At 38.6% G+C, this 21,385-nt stretch overlaps 1 protein-coding gene across 1 annotated transcript; it reads right to left on the reverse strand.

Moving 5' to 3' along the window:
• Nucleotides 1-17,825: 17,825 nt before the first annotated feature.
• On the reverse strand, nt 17,826-20,230 carry LOC126875121 (putative fatty acyl-CoA reductase CG5065). The gene is made up of 7 exons (XM_050637844.1): nt 19,963-20,230; nt 19,544-19,860; nt 19,197-19,444; nt 18,790-18,973; nt 18,323-18,508; nt 17,976-18,230; nt 17,826-17,904 (listed from the first exon to the last, which is right to left on the reverse strand). Exons 1-7 carry the CDS (start codon nt 20,206-20,208, stop codon nt 17,826-17,828), a joined length of 1,515 nt encoding a protein of 504 aa, XP_050493801.1. The 5' UTR covers nt 20,209-20,230.
• Nucleotides 20,231-21,385: the final 1,155 nt, after the last annotated feature.

Genomic DNA, 21,385 nt, shown 5'->3' on the forward strand with positions numbered 1-21,385 from the left:
GAGCCGGTCCTAATGTATTGGCACCAGTGGAGGCCATTGCCCCTGGCGCCATTCTCCTTTTAGTCACGTCCCGCTGCGTCTCCAGCGCGTAACCCAGCAAGGATGAGAGTTTCCCTTTCTCTGCCTTTCTGCCTGCTCCTTTACGAACATAGCTCGCTCGCCGAAGAGGCGGAGAGCCTCATATTCCTGCGGCCCGCTCAGCATCGCTTCTACGCTCGCCCAGGGGGTCAATCTCTCGCCTATGAGTGTAACGCAGAGTGTAGCGGGGCAACTCCCACGCCGGACGAAACTCCAGCATGTGCTGCGCCGTGTCCCTTCCCTCTCCGCAGTGATGGCAAATATCTGTCGTCTCCCGTCTGATTTTCCTCAGGAACTCGCCGAATACGCCGTGTCCAGTGAGCACCTGGGTCATCCTGAACGTGAGCGGGAGGCCGTTGGGGCTTCTCGATGCCTCCCAGTTTGGGAGGACGGCCTCGACGCCTCGATGTTCGTCTCCCTCGTTGATCAGCTGAAATCGGAGTTTTAGTTGGTAAGAATCCGACACTACTCTGCTGTTGCCGCTTATCAGCAGCAACGGAGTGCCCATGAGGATTTCTCCACGTGCAAAAGAAAAAAGATGTCAATAGCAAGAAGGGATCATATTTAAAAACAAAATCCATAACAATAAAAACGTGGCCTTAAATGTCCATTAGCCGAAATTAAAAGTAAAAAAGAGAAATGTTACGATCTGGTGTTGATCTTCGGCGTTCGTAACAGTTACGTGTTACTCTAGGTATCGAATCTTAGATTTCTCGAATCATATTTAGATCAAAACAGTAGTAGCTGACATCAGAAATAGTTATTAGAAAGGATTGAATGGAATGATCTCAAAATTGTTTCAAAAATTAACGAACGTGAATTGAACTATTCGAAATAGTTTAACGAATATTTCTGGTGACAGCAACTATCGTTTTGATTTAAGTATTATTCCAGAAACCTAAGATTCGACACCTAGAGAGACACATAATGGTTATGAAGATCGAAGATCTACATCAGATCGAAATATCATGTGTGAATTGTTTATAAATCTGAAGCTGTTCGCGTGTAAATATATGCATCATTATCGAGCAATGTCATAAATAGTTTTATTTAGAAATGAAACGAGTGGAAAGACCAAATGAGAGGGATGATAAATCCCTTCTTTATAAAATTCTATTTATATTGTTTTTGGTTTAAAAACAAACAAGTAGCGTTCAAATAGTCAGTACACAAAACATAATATTATCCATAGTAAAATTATTATACCGGACATTTTGGTGATCTGACGTATCCAGTACAACCTGAAATAACCGAAAATTTATGTATTTAAATTAGTATCTATTTTTGTATGCGAAGATACTTTTATATACACCTTGATAACCGTCGTCGGGCTGTTGACTTAATGTCTTGTTTCCGAATTAATTTCCTAATTCCCATCAGGTAAATTGCAACATACTTCTCCCAATCCATATCTCGTAAATCTAGTTTGATCATATCGCTGTCATTCAACATTTTACTTTTCTCGCCAAGTCGGAACAGTTATCCCTTTGAAAAGATAAAATATTCACATTGGTTCGCGGAGAGACGCGATCGCGAGGAAGCGCGCCAACGGGAGTCGTAAATTCCCGTTACGATTATAGAATCGACGCCACGAAATGATCGATCCCCTATTTCAGTTATGATAATAGAGGTGGTTGAACTGATTATAACCCAGAGGTAACAGGTTACAATTTACACTTTATTCCAACAACTTGTAGATAAAATAGATACACTCGGTGCGTATAGATATACGTTAACTAGATGACTGATCTAATGTGGATATAGATCAGTGCCGAGATGTTGACTAATCTGTAGTCGTTGAACCAATAAAGTTCGGTGCTCTCTTGCTGGGTTTCGGTGTCTCACCATTACTCGCTTATGGGTGGAAATCCCAGGAAGGACGGGAAAACCCACTTTTCCCCACATTTTACCTGATGGAGCAATAACCATAAGGAACCTCTTGACTCGAAGGTGTTTTATGGCAATTAACGGACTTAACAGTAAAATCGAAAAGCTTAGTTTTATGACAGTTCCTTATGATTATTACGGTCCGATGAATTATATTTGCACCGCTAGTGGCCACTTCGACCGAGAGATGGATTTCGGGCTATGCAAAGAGTCGCCGGACGTAACACCCTCCACCCGTTCAGAGGCTACCGATCAAAAGTTCTATAAAGAGAAATTAATTGAATTTCCCACCCAACTCATTGTCGATTGCTGGTTGACCTTAGTCCGCTGGATCGTGTTGGCTCGCTAGTGAGACGAGCCGCTTGAAACCTCGATCCAGGATGTTCGTTGCCGTCTGACTGTGATCGTCCGGAAGACGTAGTCGTCGCCGGGGTGAACTTGATGACGTGGCCGAAAGGCCGTTGCCTTGAGAGCACGTTGTCTACCTCGTAGTCTGGATCGCCGCCACCCCGTCATCCTGCGAACCTGCGCACGACCTGCGAAGTGTCGTTGAACACCTCGACCCAAGAAGTGTCGTTGAACACAACGCCCCAGGAAGTGTTGTCGATTTCAATAAAGCAAGTGACAGTGACAAGTAAAGCAAACGTGGAGGCGTGAAGAAGATTTACGGTTAATTGGGAGACAGAGCTCCCCCTGCTGAACCATCCGAATCGCGTATTCTTGTTGTTGATTCTTAATGTTTGTACTAGCTTAGCTCTTGTTCTCTTCTTCGTGTCGTTAGTGCCGAGTATCTTGGCCTAATTATCAGCGTAAGACGATATCAGAGGCATCTTATCTTCCGTTTCTTCAGATTCCTTCCAGTAGATTGGATACAGTGGATTAGAATTTGTAACTGCTGGCGTTTGTAACCCTCCTGGTTCACTGCGTCGATGTTTTCTTCTTGATATTATAGTCCGCTGATTCCGCGTTAAACGGACTGTCCAAACTAGACTCTGATTTCTGTTGTGAAAATATTAAAAAGAATCAAGCTAATGATAAAAATATATGTGTAATATATATTCGTGCAGTTAGCGCTTCATAGGTTAAAACGTGTATAAATATTTTTAAAAATAATCTGCATCAATGCGTTAAAAAATGGATTTGAAAGACAATTTCATCCTGATACAAGATAACTATCCAAAACACGATAATACACGATATACAATGCTATGCAATACGATGCTAATACACGAGCATTAATCTTGTATCATGTTTAGAAACACTTAAAAACAGTTCCGCAATATCTCCATTATTGAAAATGCATAAGACTACCTGAAACGAAAAATAACGATTCACCATATATCATCATAAAATCGTTTAAAGACGATTTCCTTTAAAAAATGGAAAAATATTTTAAGTGGAGTACTCAGCAATTTGATAAATTCAATGCCACGATACTTGCAAAACATAATGGAATCAAAAGGAAACTTCACTAACAAGAAAAGGTCGCGAATAGGCAGACTCTGACTTTAATAAAACTTGAGACTTGAAGAACAGCGCGAAATATTAAACACGTATTCTTTTTTAGTTGCGGTAAATCAAACTTATGAGGTGTAACCATCCTCTAAAGTTCAACCCCTAAAGGAATATCTCGGATACAATTAAAAACAGACAAATATTTGTGACTAAGAATTTTAACGTATTGAACAAAAATGCGACCAGTTAATAAGGAATTTTCAAAATTGTTTGTGTTGAAGTGGTCACCACTTCTAAGAAAACTCTACATCTGGTCTTTTTAATTTTCTCAAGCACTGAAGTCATCGACAGCGTATAGACAAAAGACTGGGACGAAGGCAGACCATAAACTATAGACAGGCGATGTTGGCTTCGGGGTTTTCAGTTATATGGTAACACTGCTAGCGTGCGGATCTGGACCAGCTCAAATTATATACCTACTTGTAATTACACTTCTGCATTAAGATATATTTTCTACCTTATAATTTATCCACGCGTTTCTCTGTTTATACATCTAATAACCTCAACAGTTTGAAGAAATCACTTAGTAACGTCCATTTGAAAAATTACAGCATCAATGCATATGACAAAAAAACTTGCACTTTTTGTCACGAATGCTACTATGTATTATGCATGTCGGAGATGAAAGGACGTCGGAGCCTTCCCTTTGGAACTTCGGAAAAATCCCAAGAAGCAAGGACAGGAGTATATAAGGGCAGGTTCATCTGGATTGAGAGAGTTTTTAGTTAGTTAGTCGTTGGGCGAATTGCCGAGTAAGTCACGCTGATACTGGTCATCCCGTGGACCGTGAATTCGTTATCGAACCTGGATTCGTTGTCACCATCATCTCGGACATCCTATTGCCGTTACTCATAGCCTCTTGTAGTGCCCATATTCGCACTGATAAATACTAACCACATCCGTGACGGTAAAGTAAGTAAAGGTTCATAGAACACCCCAAAGTGCCAACCTGACTCCGACATATATATGTCGGAGATGAAAGAACACCGGAGCCTTTGGAATTTTGGATAATCCCGCAACATTGTAACCTAGAGTCTACTATAGCTGTAATTGAACAATTGTAGTTATTCAATCCGATTGTAATTGTTCGAGAGTTGTGATAATGAGCTTGGGCTCGAGGCGACAGTCAGTCGCCGAACGTAGCCGCGGTCACGGGATGAACGCTTTGTCTAACAAAGGTATGGAGTAATTCTATAGCTCTCCTTAAAAGAAATATTCGTGGCGACACGCGACAGTAAACATTCCAACGGTTTCTGTCCCGTGGCTCGCCACACGCAGACCCTATTCTTCGAGTAAGATGATTGCCAGATGTCGATGCGTCTCCGCAGTACATGTTCGGCTAGCCCGAGGGCCCGTTATAAATCTTAAGGTTTAGTTAACTAAAGTCCTTCAAACAGACAAACAGTCTTTGTCCCAACTACGGGAAGATAGGGGAGACATATTTTTCAACGAGCGGCGTCTCCCACTAGCAACTTTCCCTCGAGGGCGGGTAGCATTTTCTTCTAACCACCGATATGGAGATTGACCAATTAGCAGCAACGCCAATTTCCCTTACTTTCTGAACGAAGGCTTTTCTCGACGAATCCGATGATCTCGTGTCCTTAGACACACCCCACTATAGCTTTCCTCTGTGGCATGATCGGGACGGGAAAGACATTCTTTCTCGCGATCTCATTGATGAAAGGAGTAACTCTTTACGACCAGTGAATATTACGCGCCCGACTTAGATTTTGTGAGTACGTTCATCTATCATCCCATCGACCGCGGATTCGTTATTGAACCTAGGATCATTGTCATTAGTTTCTCGAGCACCTAACTACCGCGGTTACTTGTCCGGTTCTATAATAATCGTATTTGCACTAGTCAATGTCTTCTCCATTGCATAATGACAACGTGTAACCCAAACGAAGATTCGTTTCACGCCCCTAACCCTAATTCTAATGTAAACCCGACATATATATGGCTTCCTCATTAGTTAATGTAAATGTCCTATTTATATTCTGCCATTATATTTTCTTTTATTATGACGGCCAACATTAACACACCTTAATACATAACTCTACCATAGTAGTAACCATCAACGCTATCTTTCGAGAATTTAATGAAACTAACAAGGATTATGATTTTCGCATATTTTACAAATTACATACATTTTATTGTGAGCAAAGTTCAGTGGTGTCGAATATGGTGAACGGGATGCTCCATGAGGAACGGGTGTGCATTCTGTTCGCAATAATACAAACGTTTCATTAAAAAATTGACGATCTGGTCGACTATGACTTGAATCGTGAGCAATCGCATATGGAATAAATAGAGTTTAGGCCTGTGCTTTAACTTTGTGCTGCTTTATATTTGCTACGAAGTCGTAAAGGTAAAAATCGCAAATATAATGCACATGTGATTGATGCTGACGCATAATTCCATTCTTGAATAAATCTTTCGAATTATTGCATGTGGTTTTTCGCGAGCCCAAGTGCTGGAATTTGTTGATTGAGGTGTTACTGCATTGATCATATAGTCCAAAAACGTAGTAGGATCATATTAATATGCGAATGCATTCGCTGAACGTTAGTTTCTACTTTCGCATGATCGGCCACCTTACGGCGCGGTGGTCAGAAAATGAAGCATAATCCCATTCTTATATCCAATTCTATTACCTAATTACAGATACACGCTCGCACTAACGTCAAAAATATGTTATTGAAGCTCACTGTTATCGCACCGACCTCTTAAATTATTTTTCTTATGATACAAACGTCTTGACAAAATGAATAAAGAAAATTATTTTCATATCCACGAAATAGCATTTCGAGAAATTCGTCCACCTTTTCCTCACCGAAGATGGTATCCCGCCGAGGTAGCCATCCACATGTTATTTATTAATTAAGCTAGAAAAATTTACCGAATGTCGAGCTGGACAAATTATAAAGTACAAATTAAGCAATAAAAAAAAAACAGAAATTGTACCTTTAGCTCTTTTACCTGGTACGTCGCGATGGGTTTTTGCAGCTCCGTCATGACACGACCTCGTCTACCTCAGGTTACGAAAATCTAGCCTACGTCGAGCGCTATCGCGTGAATTATCTGAATTGCAAATTTTATTAAGTATAATTTGAATTTTATAAGAGTGTCTGTATATACGAGGATCCTCTTTCCTGTAACCGTGATAAAATTAATTAGTCGCGTACCGATGATAAATTGTATTAGAGACTGATGAATATTCCTAATTTTTGCATTAAATGAAAATAAATGACACGGAATTCTAACGATAAATAAACATGTAAATGAATTTTAGACTCTTTGTATTAATTCAACTAACCAATTTAACAAAACATTTAATGAAAGCCTCTAAAACACATTTAAAATACAATTACATAAAGTAATTAAATCGCAAGCAGTGCAAACTCATGGTATAGGTAAAGAATATTGAGAATATTTAAATAGAAAATTAAGCGTTGAAATTAGATCACGTAGATGCTATTTTCGGCAAAAAGCAGAGCTGTAGACTCTTTGTAGATGCAACGACTTTCATGATACCTTATTACTTCCATTGACTTGTTAAATAGACATAAATTTTTAGCTCATCACGAATGGTATGCTAATTTGATGTTTGATTTAGAGTAATACTGTGTCCGTAATTGCTCTGTAGAGATTTAAAGCCCATGGAAAACGCCTTACATAAGTAAATTTTAGTAATAATTATATTTGTAATATTTGTTATATGCAAATAGTGCTATAGTACGTAAATGATTATCTTTCATGTAAAACATACCCTGGAATGATTGACGATACGAATCTCCCACTGTGTAATCGCTTATACCTAACTCTAGTTCTAACAGCAACTCATAGATGGCGCATATCAAGTTTCGATTGTAGTAGCAGAGAGGAAACTTCGTCTCTGACAACACAAAGTACAGAATAGGCAGGACATGCAATGTCTTTTCACGTAATATATTCCGGATGTTACAACCGTTCGCGGAGAGACGCGGTCGCTAGGAAAACGCGTCAGCGAGAGGCGTAAATTCTCGCTACGATTATGTTAATCGACGCCGCGAAATAGTCGTTCCCCTGTTTCGGTTAAGTTAACAGAGGTGGTTTAATGAATGTAACACTGTATTAACATATTAACATAGAATAATATATTTTACAATAATACGATGAATATGTTACAGAAATTTGACTCGACTTTGCGATATCTCTAGATAAATTCGTTTGCTCGTCAGATTTGTCGAAGTGTCACGTTTGACTCGTCAGAAGGAACTGAACGCCCTTCGATTATTCCTTTGTCTCATTTGGAAGACGACCCCCACTATGCTCGGGTCACGCCACCGCTCGCGCCTATGATCACGTATGCCTCTTCTTGTGTGAAAAACCTAACGGTCAAAAATCGACGTTTCTAGAGCTCGCTGCTTGGCGACAACTATGCTCTTGTCACGTAATTTTTGGGTTGGTCGGTGAAAATAAAATATAGTTGAGTCGTAACACAACTATTTACTTGGTTTTAATCAACCTTTATTATGAATTCAGCAATCACAATGTAACACGCACTGAATTAACATAAATCACAATTCACTCCAACCACGTTATGTAAGACTTAGTTACAACAATACATTAACTACGCGACTTATAAGAGTAGAGACCGACATAGATATGTTGACTATTCTAAGGATACAGAATAAGTGAAGTTTTACTGACGATACTGTGTCTGAGGAAAGCTAGGGGTGGGTGTATCTAAGGACACGGGACTATCGGATTTGTTGATGACAATTTTGGTTAAGGAAGTGAGGGCAGTAAACACCATCTCCGATTGGATAATAGGACGGTTGGTGGACCCGGAAGGGTTTTAGCCGCCCTCGCGAGAAAGTTGCCAACGGAACATACCAGATGTGGAGGAAACCAACTTTCTAAGCTAACACGTGGTAGACAATAAACATAAAGGGAAATTTAAGACAGGAAATACTCGCTTGGTCCGAAGGACCTTAACTATAAAAATGCCAAGGCCCCCCTGGTGGGCACTTAAGACTATTGAGGGTGCGCTCCAAGGATATGCAGACATCTGGGTGCCATCCTGTCCGTGGTGTGTGGCCTGGTCTCTGATATGAATTGACGTTACACTCTCGTCGATACATTGTATATGATCCGGCTGGCAGATAAGACGGTCTGCCTGCGACGTTGTAGGACCGCGAGAGACGGTTAGAAAATACAGCCTGTGGTAAGCCTCGTGGCGTAACACTATTCATATAAATATTTCTCTTATATACGGAAAAAATGTTCTTTTTCTACTGTTAAACAAATATTTCTTTTATAATTAAATCTATATATCTTGTACATTTGAAAAAGCTATTTGTATGTATATTTAAATAGAAAAAGATTGAATCTATTTTTACCATTGGGGTCACGAGCTGATAAGTGTAGAAATAACACGTGCTAATAAGGGAGGAAAGACAAAATTGTAGTTTTCATGATTTAATGAAGAAGATGAAATCGTATTAAAAGGGTAAGAGGAAGAAGTGATTAACCCGAAAAAGTAAAGATACAGAAAGAAAGTGAAAGAAAAGGCAGTCTGTAAGCAAGCTGAAACTGTTCAGAGAAATAAGAAATTAGAGCGATAAACGATTAACGTGAAACGATAAACACAAACGGCAGATCGGTACGATAATACGAGAAAATTAATACGATAAGGAAAGGTAAAACGGTGCCACCTACCGGGTGAAAAGAGAACATACTCAGATGATAACGACGGTAAGTCAGGCAGACAAATAGATAGACACAAAAATGGGCAAGATAAGAAAAGATAAAGTACCTTTATATTTGATTAGCAGTTGTATTTTTCGAGTACTTTAGTGGTATTAGAGAAGGAATGAGAGCGTTCAAGCTTATGGTTGTTTCCGGACTAGTACTGCACAATGCGGCTAGGTACTGAAGATGACACATGCTACCATATACAATATTCTATAAAATTATGGATCCACCCTGTTTGGTTACGCGCTAGCATAGACAAGAACCTATAGTGTTCCACGCTACAAGAACCTATTTAATTGTATGGTTCTACGGAAAAGTTCACATCTATTTGCCTATCCGAGATAGACGAGTATGAGAATAACAATATCGCGCAATAATTCCAGTGGCACGAATATTTTTTCGTCGTCCCATGGAACCACATAAATATTTCTCTTCCTTAGTACGTACTATGAAGATTATTGAAACGAATTCAATGACCTTGCCCGTGAAGACATGTACTGCTGGTACAGTACAGTATCGATGCTACTGGATGTTACCAGAAATTTCTTAGCGGGAGAAAATTGAATGTTTCAATATTGTTTAAGGATGCAATGGTAAAGGTGTAAATTACTCATTTATTAATACTCCGTTATCGATTATGAAGATTTGATCGTCATGTGTAATAAATTTATTTTTAATGCTTTACAATACCTTTAAACACCATACTCTACAATACTATAAGTTCATTCATTATTCATCTCCATTTATTTGGCATTTGTGATGTTCTTTGAAATTTTGTATATTGTACATGAATCATCCAATATCAATGGCATCCAATATCGTATGCGTCGATTACTTTGTGCATAATGCCATCTAAGGGAAAACGTACGATACTAATCGTCGAAATGAAACGAGAGATGCTCTGAAAACTATAAAATAGGAAAGTGATGCAGAAGGTGGAAAAATATTTTTCTAACATTGAAGATACTTTTGCTCTGAAGCATTGATGATACTAAAAAAAAGACATTTATAGGTGGTTTAAGTCACAAATAAAATGTAATTCAACGCAGTTTAATATATTGAACAACATCGCGCCATTTAGTGGGAAAAGTGTTATAGGACTCATAAGTAATTAACACACTGTTACGTTTATGGCAATATCTTACCCTTCGCTGTTTTAATCTTGGAATTAATATTATTCTTTTTACAATATCTACTAGGAAAGATGGATATTAATCCAGATACTGAAAATCACGTTATATCTATCATATAATATGGATATTAAATGAAAGAAATTTTTCAAAGAATATGATATCCAAAGTTTCAAAATCATTGCTTCCAAATGAAGCGATGTACTTTTATCACTATTGTAAATAAAGTCATGTTTAATATGTTTCCTTTTGGGCAACTCTTTTAAAAGGCAATTTATATGAAAATTAATTCGTGTATCGATCAAGTTTGTCCGCGACATAACTCAGTTTATAAGAAACTGAATTTTCGGGTACAGTTTCCTAGTTTCTAGACGAAATAATATTAGTAACGTAATAGGAATTTTCGTCATTTTTGCGTTACTGAAAATAGATTTGATTCCATGTTTGTGTAAGTGACCCCGCCGAGCAGGCGGCCCGTGACGTTCGGGGGAAAGTTAGACGAGTGGTGTGACCAGACCAGACTACTGAGATCAGATCCGGGGCCACCGAGCTGTTAGATCGATCCTGCCAAACTGTGAGGCTTGGAGAGAAAGCGGAGGGCTTCCACTGTCCTTCCGGATGACGCAGGTGCTCGCAGGACATGAAGTATTCGGGGAATACCTGTGTTACGTTTTTGTTTGGTTCGTTTTGGTTGTGTTGCCGTCAATTTTTGAACTTAGATTAAATTGTAGCGTTGTCTGATGTTTAATGCGATTGGCAATTAAACTCCACGTTTTAGCTAACCTGCTACGCGCAGGAGTACTGGCACGGGAGAGGATCAAAGTTGGTGAAAATAAATGTTCGGTTAATCCTATTATATTATTAGACAAATATTCTTCACAACAAATGTTTATTCGTATTCTAATTGGATATTGACAGAATTGTCGTTGAGATTTCGAATACTCGAAGTTACAATCGTCCGCAATATTTTTTTACTCTTATTAATTACAAGATTTCAATTTGATTGATTTTCAATAATTTACAAATTGACAAATATAAACACGTTGATTAACAAAACTGACAAGAACTGGGAAGTAAGGATCAAAGAACTAAAAGCTAAAGAACTAAAGAGCTAAAGAACTTAAGAACTGAGAGCAAAAACTAAGAGCTAAAGGAACTAAGAGCTGAAAAGCTAAGGAACTAAAGAATTGAAAGGCAAAGGAACTGAGAAATTAAGAGCTAAAGGAATTGAGAACTAATCGCTATGAACAAAGAAATTACTCGCCAAGAATTGGGGAACTGATCGCCAAGAACCAAGGAATTAATCACCAAGAACTGAATTATTTTTCTCTCTTCTATGTCGCTATGCTTATCTATATTTAGGTCTACCGTGGAGGGGTCGTCATGTGACGGGTTATTCCGTGGGGGTTGTGAGGCTCGAATTTGGTTTCTATACAAATTGTTAAAGTTTATTTGAATCTCAAATTGAGACGCTCACTCGCGCTATTGGTAGTTTTACTCTACGTTACGGCGCGTGCGCAGCGCGGGACGTGACACCTGAATAAAATCGGAAGAGAGGTAACGTGCACCTGTTAGCACTGCGGTGTGGGCGAGGACACGGCCCAGCACACGTTGGAATTTTGTCCGGCGTGGGAGGCCCCACATCGTATTCTACGGCTGATGATTGGCGGAAGTTTAGACCCCTCGTCAGTTGTGAAAGCGACACTGAGGGGGCGGCAGGAGCTCGTCACAGTACGCTCATATTGCGAAAGCGTAATGCTCGTAAAGGAACGAACAGAGCGGGAGAGGGTGAGAACATCCCACCCTTGCAGGGTTCCGCGCCGAAGGACGACCCTACGCCGTCCTAGCTGGTCATAGAGGCCGACACGCCGAGGAGGATCTGAACCTCCTCAGACCAGCACGACTGCCCAGGGCATAGCGTAGAGAGGTGTGGTCCCTCCCAATGCCCGAACTAACCAAGGAACGACTCCCTCAGTCAGGAGAAGACACAGAAGTGCGCCGGCAGTAATTTGAAATAGGTCCCTGCCATTCCAGCTGAGCGTCGGGCGGTCCACCGTGGAGTTTTAGTTGGTATAGTTCGATATTACCCGCCGCTTCCAAGCGGGGGGGGGGGGGGGGGGTGGCTATGAGGATTTCCCCACGTATAAAAAAAATGTTTGAGTAAGTGAAATCACAAAATGAACTTCATCCAGATCGTAATGACCGAATCGTATGACCTAATGAAACATATTTTCTCGGAGCAAATAATCACGATGAGGAAACACTCCCACAATCAGCGCGAAATGAAAGCGAACTTTAAGTACAGGTTCCATCAGACGTTCTATTTCCTTGCAACATTACAGGTAGTTAAAACTTTATTTATTATTGTTTAAAAATTTGTATTTGTTATTATGAAAAAACGAAATCATCCTTAGATATTACTTTTTCGTATTTACTTTTCCAAAATCACTGCTTAATTTAAATTGCAGTTAGCCGTGTTTTGCCTCGGAAATTTAAATTAATTAAACGCACAGTAATTTTAATATACTTTTAAGTTTATTTCTAATCTCTTTATAGTATTGTCATTTTTCGTGATTGATATTTATTTAATCGATACTGTTACGCCCCGAGGTTTACCATAGACCGTATTCGTAACCGTCGCTCGTGGTACTACAGTGTCGCAGACAGATCGTCTTATATGACCGACGAAAAACATACAATGTAGCGACAAGCGCATATTTGTCATCAAGCAGCGAGTTCTAGAAACGTCGATTCTCCTTCGGTCCGTTATTTCATCTCCACAAAGAAGGGGCATACGTGATCATAGGCGCGAACGGTGGCGTGACCCGAGCGTAGTGGGGCTCGTCTCGGAAAAAGAGAAGACAAAGAAAAATATCGAAGGGCAATCAGTATCATTTGAGGATCAAAACGTTATGTATCGAGAGGTTCAGACGAATAAAATTGAAGTCGTTTAGTCTAACGAATATATCCAGAAATATAATAAAGTTGGGTCGAATTGCTAACAAACTAATTGTATAATCGTTAAATAATTTGTGACGTGCTCATTATAATATTAAATATTGATAAATATACAAGTTTATATTAACCCTGTTAATTCAGTGTTAAATTCATTTGAACCACCTCTGCTATCTTAATCGAAACAGGGGAACAACTAATTCGCGGCGTCGATTATCCGAATCGTAACGAGAATTCGCGCCTCTCTGTAACGCGCTTTCCTCGCGATCGCGTTCTCCGCGAACGGTCGTAACAGATACAACAATTATTCAAACATGGCAGATCTATTTATCTCCAATTAATATTTTATCGCCATATTTTTAAGTCATTATATTTAAATAAATAGATTCATTGCCGTAGCTTGGTACAATTGTTAGGATTTGTTGTAATCGCTCGATATAATTCCAGGAACTGAGTATCCTAAATCTTTTATTCTAACCCCTTTAGGTGGTAGGTCTCTCAAAGTTCCCGAGCCGGTTCATCGTTTCAGACCAGGTGACAAAGATGTTATTGCCGCGATGGGCTCTCTTATTTACTCTTATTCTATCGTCTTCTTTTTCTCTCTTCGATCTTTTCTTGCGCAATCCTGGACTTCATTATTTTATTACATAAAGCCTGGAACTTAGTCCAGTGGTCCTCTTTCTTCACCAGTAGCCTGATCAAATTGTCAATTGTTATTGATGTGCCGAGGTGATTCTCCCATTCGGTCCTTTCCCTTATCCACCTGGGGCAGTGGAACAGCGCATGTTCGGCATCGTTACTATCACCATTGCAGTCTTTCCTGATCATCCGTCGGTACATTTAGTGTCTGCCGCCGTAGCAGCTCCAATTACAGGACCATACCTTGGCGAAGTGACCATACCGGACCTGTGCACCCCTAGTTACATCTCCTCTTACCCATTGGCGGGGGGTACACTTTTTTAAGTTCGGAGGCACATGTCGTTTCCAGAATAGTCTGTAAACATTCCCCACGCGCTTCCTCGTCCTCGACCTTTTAATCATAAAATTATGCAAGACGTATCTGTGGTCCGATGCCGACCAGACCTTCGGCAACTTCCCACCTGCATATTTCTTAGCCAATCCCTCGTTGGTACTAATAATGTCGAGGTAACTTTTCCTTCCGTTCTTACAAAATGTATGATCTTCGTTCATCTTGACCGGGACGATCACATTGTTCGCGAACATGTTCAAGAGACTGGTTCCCCTGCCATTTCATTTCATTTACATTTACATGGCCTCCCTATGCGGTTGCCTTTGAGTTAAAATCTCCGGCGATCATCGTTGCTGGTTAACTCCTCTTGGTCGCCTGAATCAAAGTGTCCAACTCCTGTTAAACTGTTCCATATTCACATTGGGGGAGGAATAACCCCAATACAAAACCCCAATACAAAATACGTCCACGCTGACTCCTACGATTCCACATCTAGCGACTAATCTCTGGTTGTTTCCCTCTGAAGAGCGTCACCCACAACGACGCATCGCCCTTATCGTCATTGTACCAATATGTCTGCTGCCTATAAGGCTCCGATATGAATACAACGTCTACTCCAGCTTCGCAGACATACTGGTACATTAATTCGTGTGCAAGCCTCCACCTATTCAAGTTAATTATTGAAATCCTTATCTTCCGCTAGGATTGCCTCTCTTCGTCCTCTCTTTTACTACAGGGCACTCCTGGGACCGGTAATGTGCCTCAGATTATTCCTATTTTCCTTCAGGCAGATAGCACACCTTGGTTCCTTCGTGCACTGGTTTATGGTGTCGTCCTGTCTTCACATCGTCTGCACAATTCTCTACCAGGGCTCACTACCATACACCTGGCCGCAGTATGCCCCAGCATGCGACACTTATAGCATCTCACTACGTTGCGCAGAATCCTCGCCGACGCAATCGTCAATCCCGTTTTAATCTTGATCGTCGGTCTGTCCCAGGGAGCAGTACTCGCAGACAGCACAACCACCGTCTGCTGGATTCCCCACGGCGTCATGCTTAGGGGCTTCACCTCTATCCATCTCCTCTACCTTTAAGTTCAGTTCAGTGGATATGTTTTCCGCCAATACTTCAATTCCAAGAGAACAATTTCACCTCCTCTTCTGGTTCACAACGCCCTCTTATTCACTAGAACCTTCTCCATTTCCTCCGCTTTCGCTCCTTTCCTGAGGTTGCTAGTACCTCTGGTCGATCAACTCCGCTTGAGAGTTAATTTCCATTTAGATGTTTTGCCCCACCTTTCCCTTTAGTAATTCCTTGGCACTCTCCCTTTTGCCGACCAGAATCAACGATGCTACTTAGAATCTTTTCTCTGTATCGCAATCGATCCCATGATGCCCGGTCGCTCTTTCCGAGCGAGAGACGGCCTTGGGACCGACCGTCCTCTCCTCGTTCCTCGCCCAGTCGTGTAATGATCGTCGGGGCGACCCTGGGGAGGTACCACTCGTCGAACTGACGGGGCTTGGGGCCTTCGAAACCCCTCGAGCCGTACTTTTATTCTTCCGTGTCACTCTATCCATATTTTTTTATAAGTTAAGAATAGACTATTACAATAGTCCATTACAATAGGACATTGTCATGTCCAGTACGTTGCCGATATTGTCATATTGTCGTTATTCTGTTTCCATTGTCCGTATAATCTTGCCAGGTTCGTATATTGCGTATCATCCAATAACTCCTTTTACCTCACTTTTATTGGCGTCGATGTGTGTACATCATCATATGTGTGTATATTCCTTAATTTTACCAGTTCGCTTACCGCTTCATCATGTATATAATTGCATAAAACTAACATAATTATTTACATCTCTCTCTTATTTAACTGTCATCTTCATCTTGATGTTGTTGTTATGTTACCAATTAACATTAACTTAACTATATACCATTAACGGTATTCAGCAAAACGAAAACAAACAAAATAAAACAAAATGAACAGTCTTAATCTGTTGAGACATTGTTATTAGAGGCTCGTATAATCCCTCACTTTTGTTAGTCATAGCTAAATTCTATTTACTTTCCTTTTCGTTCATAATTTGACTTTATATGATTCTGACCCAAATAACCTTATTTAACGACCATTGTAAATAATACTTATCGTTATTTATACTTTATATGTATGTATATGTCTTATATCCCTTATATACTTAAAAGCTATACTACCAACATTTTGGAAATTAACCATTTATTAATTAATTTATAATTAATTAATTTCTGATAAATGGCTCCTGACGAAAATACTGTCAATAAACCCGGCCCTTCAAACGTACTTTCCAATTATTTATCATGACGCCCAATACTCATATGGTAATAAATACCACATGTGAGTATTATTCTTTCTTAATTTATCAAATTATTCAATATTGAAATATATTCATCAGCTTCTATACTTTCAATATTACAATTACTTAATTTATTTTAGGTTTAAAGGCGACGATGTGTAGTACAACCACCAGTATCATCTATTAAGATTCTATCGTATTGCAACACTATGAGAGTGAGGATATGGATCAGCATAAACTTATACACTATACTTGTACTTATACCTTTATTTATTTAAATTTTTCTATTACAAATTCATCCACTTGTTCTTCTATCAGTCAACCTCAACATATGTAAACAATTTGTTTACAAGTTTACCTAGCGTAGGAAAATCATAAACGCACTGTGGTGGCCGGACTGTTTCCAGATAAATCGTAATAAAAATAGCCATACTCACATAAAAACCGCGTACGCATTACGAATTTATGAGCTGTTAATAAATGTGGCAATATGCTGTCTTGTATGAATCACACACAATTTCTATTCAAATCATTGATCACTTATATTGCGATATTCACATACATACACATGAAATAAAACCCTACATCCTATGTATATCTAACTTAAATAGAAACCTATCTACTACTTATTATGTGAAATAATATTTTATCCAGCATGAATGCCACATCTAGTTTCTATTTCTTTGACTGTATCATATATTTTAATGCCGATTGGTCAAGCAACTGCAAGGTTCATGAGCAAACAACTTGAGAACCAAAGTGAGCCTTTAGAGCAATTGAAGGATTCTTAAAAATGATTTACTTTAGCACTATTATATTTTAAAATATATTTATTTTCTACCATCATTGTTTATTGCTCAGTAGATTTTTCCAATAGTAAATTATTATTGTCAACGAATAACTATCTCGTAACTTTTGTTTGGTGAAGAATGATAGAGGATTTTGTCATTATACCGTTGTCCTTATAATGCAAAAATGTTTATATTCAGTGAGCAGATGAATTGCTTACAGCTCTGAAATCATGTGCGTATAAATAACTGCATTCTTATTAAAATATTATAGAAAAAACAAGCAATGTCATAAATGGATTTATTTAGAAAGGGACGAGTGAAAAGGCAAAATGAAGAGGATATGAGGATGTTGAATCCCTTCTTCATAAGATTGTATTTATATTCCTTTGGTTTAAACAGAAAAAATAAGGTTCGAATAGTCAGTACACGATACGGTATACTATCCATAGTAAGATCATTATACCGGACATTTTAGTGATCTGGTGTATCCAGTACAACCTGAAATAACCGAAAATAAATGAATTTATATTAGTTCCTATTTTTTTATACGAAGATACTTTTATATGCACCTTGATAACCGTTGTCGGGCTGCTGACTTAAACTCTTGTTTCAGAATAAATTTCCTAACTCCCATTTGGTAAATTGCAACATACTTCTCCCAATTCATAGCCCGTAAATCTAGTTTGACCATATCGCCGTCGTTCAACATTTTCACTTTTCTCACTAAGTCAGAACAGTTATCCCTTTGGAAAGTCCATTCGTGCATGACGAAATATGCTGCCATTGTAAACAGCTTATTGCCATTTAGGAGAAGTTTCATCATTCTGAAATACCAGTTTTACTTTTATTATAGATGAAGACAGAGATTTCCCCAGAAACATTATTCTCGTTGCATGAGAATCGATAGAATACTCACATTGGTTTACTACCTCGGAGTCTTAAAAATATATCTATGACGAACGCAGGCAAAACATGCGGAATTATACTCCGAACCTGGTAAATATATCTATTAGCTATCATTGGACAACCCGGGTACCATAGCGTATCGTTCAGTGGCGTTTCTGTGCTACATTTCACAATGGCATCTCTCATCTGACCCCATCTTGCCAATTGAAACAATTACATTGTATTATTAATTAATTGAAATACGCTTAAAGTAAAGTTTATTGTTATCCGAGTATCTCAGCAAATATTATGCAATCTAAATAAGTATTACATTACATCACTATCTTCCTAAATTAACGTATTGAGATCAAAATTGGACTTTCGTATTCTACGTTTGTGTGCGCTTCCATTGTTCACCTTACTTAAATAAACTGAAACTTATGGAATACTCTAACAATCGAATTACATTAGTAGAAAAAAATTCGTAATAAAAATTACTTAAAAGGGCATGCGTTACTCGTGCAGTTGTAAACTTTAACTTCATGATCTCTATGTAACGTGACATGCCATGCAGTACATATTATCATGTCGACTACGAAATCCACAGGCACTACATCCAATCTTGCATCTCTCCTACCTTGTATCGCTGTTGCACATCCTCTGCTGATTAGCAGAAAGGTACCTGGTAACATAAAAATGGAATAATTTAGAAACTATTTGTGATTTGTGATTAGCAGAAATGCAGCACTCGCAATTGTATTATAGTTCAAAACAAATTTGAACTATAATAATGATAATCTAGTGGAAAGCCTTTCATCTAGCCGCTCACAAACTAAGCAATTAACTCCAATCTTGTGAAATGTAAGGGATATTGAATTACTATTGAAAAATATCTGTTAAAATACCTGTAAATCCAGAAATATTCTCTATCCAACCAGGACATGGTTCTTCCAGAGAAGCACCAATTATGCTTGGCCGCACTATCGCAACTGGTAGACCTTTGCACTTGCTTGCTACAATCTGCTCTGCTAAATTCTTACTGAATGTGTATGTGTTTGGATAAGTTTTTAAAATCTTTTTTTCTATTTCGATGATGGACGTTTTGTCGAATTGGTCACATATATCGATCACCTCCGAAGGTTTCAAGCTCGTACTGCAAAGTCGATAATAAGTGAACATATTATTCACGTTATAATTATGAATATAATATTCGTAAATCATGGAACAACGTTTACGTATAACTTATTCTTACGTATAAACTTTTTCCCCAATCTCATGTAGATTAGCATTACTAAAAGCTGTGCTGACGTGGACGAAGCTAATTGGATGCTTTAGTTCGTTCCAAAGTTCGATGATACGATCTGTACCTTTCGTATTCACATTAACAGCCACGTGTAATGGCTCGTTGAATCTCACAGTGGCCGCGGCGTGAAACACTATATTTACTTTCTCTGACAACATACTTCTATCTTCTCGCGAAAGACCTAAATCTGGCAGACTCACGTCACCATTTACGGGATAAACCTTGTTCAAAGCTGAAGGGTGTTTTGCTTTGATGTCATCGTAAATCTGAAGACGAAAAATTACCAACTCAATTCCAGAAAAGAAAGTTAATCAATTTGGCTCCTGACAGCCTTAAATATTGAATGGAACAAGTATATATTTACGAACGGGATCATCTATGAGCTTCTTAAATCGTTGTTCTATCGTTTCGGTAGTTTTTGGACGAATTAGTATAAAAATGGCAGCGATGCGTGGACATATGCGGATCAGTTTTTCCAGGAGACCTTTCCCAACGAAACCGGTTGCTCCTGTCACAAGAATTCCACTACCGGCGTAGAATTCCTCGAGAGAACTCGTCTTATTCAGTTCTTTATTGATTCCATTTTCATTTGTTTCTTTATTGATTGTATCCATGTTTCAGGATCTTCGCACTTTCTGTCCCAATATTTGCCACAGAGTAACAAATAGTAAGTGGTAAAACTTTTAAGATAATGTACAAAATTTGTTATAGCTGAGATTTTTTTACATATTATTTTCCAAAGAAATCTACAGTTAATCTTCACAAAGAGAAACATAATCCACCAATAATGGTTTCGTTTTCCACGAACCAAAAAATTGCGTTATGTCAATGGCGCTTCCATTGTAATTTAAAAAATATTTCTCCTACTTGGTAGACTTTAATTTAAAAAAAAGCGAGAAGTTGAAAGAACTATTCAAGCATTAAATTCAATTTTTCATGTGGCTGTACATTAATTTGTATTATTACACATTACTCCATAAAAGTATAATTAATACTTCGAGTTTAACTTTATTCGAGTCAAGCATTTTCCAATTTCCTTTGACTTTTTCATTTCATATTTTATGTGCATGTATATGAATATTGTAATATGTAGTAATCAGTAATTTGCGTGGAAAATGTGCGTGGTCGTACGAGACAGTGTTCGCCCACATTTAGTAGCACCTCCAGAATACTTAATACGTATGTGATTTTTCTGTGCACGCATGGACGAGACGGTCGCGTTGTGTATGTGAAATCAGTATAAACATTGTTTATATATGCTGTTATTCATTAATTATTTATGGAGTCAAAAGGAAGCATATTTCCGATAAGTCGTTAAAGATTTCAGTGAGTAAACATCAATAAATAACAATGAGTATAATCTATAATCGATGATTATTCGCGTTCGTGTAAAAAACAAAGCGCAATTTTGTTGTTCTCCATTTTCACCTTAATTTAGCTTCAAGATTCTGCAACCGAACAACCTATAAAAGTACCTAACCCCCTGTCCCGATTTATCCGAGCACCAATTATTCGATTACCCTAATACCGGAACAATCTATTATCCGAACATAATATTTCCTTATAACGAATGCCCCTTTTGTTTGAAATATGTACTGCATACATATTTTATTAGCGTTCGTGTGTAATGTATTCTAACGTATTCTTTCCTTTATTCGGTTCATTAAATTCTGTTTATAAGACTTTAGTATGAAACTTATAGTGCTGTAGCCATCTAAACAAAATAAAAGAAAAACTCGAAAGTGGTGTCAATGGACTAGAATTTATAAATATACATGGTGTAGGGAATGG

Source organism: Bombus huntii, chromosome 17 (genome assembly GCF_024542735.1).
Source record: "Bombus huntii isolate Logan2020A chromosome 17, iyBomHunt1.1, whole genome shotgun sequence".
Taxonomy (NCBI): domain Eukaryota; kingdom Metazoa; phylum Arthropoda; class Insecta; order Hymenoptera; family Apidae; genus Bombus; species Bombus huntii.